This window comes from Lactuca serriola, chromosome 7 (assembly GCF_051521515.1).
Source record: "Lactuca serriola cultivar US96UC23 chromosome 7, Lser_US96UC23_V15, whole genome shotgun sequence".
NCBI lineage: Eukaryota > Viridiplantae > Streptophyta > Magnoliopsida > Asterales > Asteraceae > Lactuca > Lactuca serriola.
Window position 1 is genome coordinate 73044413 of NC_136414.1, and position 1953 is coordinate 73046365.

At 37.1% G+C, this 1953-nt stretch overlaps 1 protein-coding gene across 1 annotated transcript; it reads left to right on the forward strand.

Annotated features, from left to right (window-relative positions):
* Positions 1-781: 781 nt before the first annotated feature.
* On the forward strand, positions 782-1953 carry LOC145063548 (putative carboxylesterase 18). The gene is made up of 2 exons (XM_079011143.1): positions 782-1419; positions 1537-1953. Exons 1-2 carry the CDS (start codon positions 817-819, stop codon positions 1876-1878), a joined length of 945 nt encoding a protein of 314 aa, XP_078867269.1. The 5' UTR covers positions 782-816; the 3' UTR covers positions 1879-1953.

Genomic DNA, 1953 nt, shown 5'->3' on the forward strand with positions numbered 1-1953 from the left:
TTGTTAACCAATCATATTTTTTAAATTATCTATTAAAAATAAAAAATGAAGAGAACCTCTTTTTCTGAAAACATTTCCCATAATACTTTAAAAATGTTTTTCACAATCGAACTAACCTTAAACCATGTTTATCGGTGATTTCCAATTGCCACGTTGGATCTTTTGTTGCAAAATAATAATAATAAATAAATCCACACAAGCCATAAATAAAGAAAAGGTTGCCACCCAAACTCATCACACTTCAAGATCACAACCCACACTAGCCACATGCCACCCTAGGAATGGATGAATTTTATTATCTTTTTCTTATTAGTTTTGTTAATTATTTATTAAAAAAGCTATATATTAAAAGTTATAAAAATTATATCAAAATTAATGATTTTTAATTGCCTAAAAATAAAATATGATATTGATATATTTTTATATATATTTAAAACTCTTATGTAAAATATAATTTCCTCCTTTTAAGTTGTTGATAAATGGTAAAAAGTTAAGATTAGTTGTTGGTGATGATTGTAAGGATAGAAAAGTAAAAAATTATCATTTTAATGTAAGATTGGGTGGTGACCTTTCTTACTTTCTATCGACAAACATAGTCTTATCATGAAATATGTTACTACTTTATCATACAAAAAAAATAAAAAACAAAAAAAATATAATTAGTTAATTAATTAATTTACAATCACATTAAATGGTCACACACCCATAGGCCAAAGATAGAAAGCATGGGCCCGAAGCCACAAATTTCAAATATATATTTCCAATTCTTATAAATAACACATTCGTTAAAGTACCCACATATTTCCCTTTGATTTCATGTCAATGGAGACCACCGGTAAACCTCCACAGTCGTCACTCTCCTTACCATGGAAACCACGCATTACTCTTTCCGTCCTCTCCACTGTCATTGACGCAGCTTGCCGGAAAAACGGCACAATCAACCGTCCTATTCTCACCTTAATCCACATCCGGATCCCATCATTGTCAAAATCAATCAATGGCGTCGCATCACACGATGTCATTGTTGATAAGACTCGTAACCTTTGGTTCCGAGTCTACATACCTACACAACACGCCGGTGAAGATCTCCCAGTGATCGTGTACTTTCACGGAGGCGGATTTATCATGCTCTCCCCCGATGTTTTTCCTTACGACGGCATGTGCCGCCGCTTCGCGAGAAAAGTACCAGCTGTTGTTGTTTCTGTGAACTACCGCCTTGCGCCGGAGCATCGGTATCCGGCCCAACATGATGATTGCTTCGATGTGCTGAAGTTTCTTGATGATGAAGAGAATAGATCTAAATCTTTGCCGGAAAATGCGAATCTGTTGCATTGCTTTATTGCTGGAGATAGCGCCGGTGGAAACTTAGCTCATCATGTTGCTCAACGAGCCTGTGAATTCAACTTTCGACGACTCAAAGTAAACTAATCTTTTGAGAAATTATCTGAAACGGATTCCGAGACCCTCATTATAATATCTTGCACATTCATTGTAACTGGTAAATGCTTTTATACACTTGTTATATCATGTTTGCAGGTCACCGGAGTTGTAGCAATTCAACCATTCTTTGGCGGCGAGGAGCGAACGGACTCTGAGGCTCGCTTCGCTGGAACACCAATAGTTTCAGTTAAACGAACAGATTGGATGTGGAAGGCATTTTTGCCAGAAGGAGAAGGGTTCAACCGGGACCACCCAATCATCAACGTTAGCGGCCCACAGGCGGTGGACATATCGGAAATAAAACTGCCGCCGATCATGTTGGTGGTCGGCGGGTTCGATGTCCTACAGGACTGGCAAAAAAGATACTATGAGTGGCTGAAGAAGTCCGGGAAAGAAGTTTATTTGTTGCAGTACCCAAACGTGTGTCACGCTTTCTAGATCTGAATTTTAACATGTTGTATGGTTGAAACCTTTGAATTATTACGTTGAATAATAAAAATGATCATTTTACCA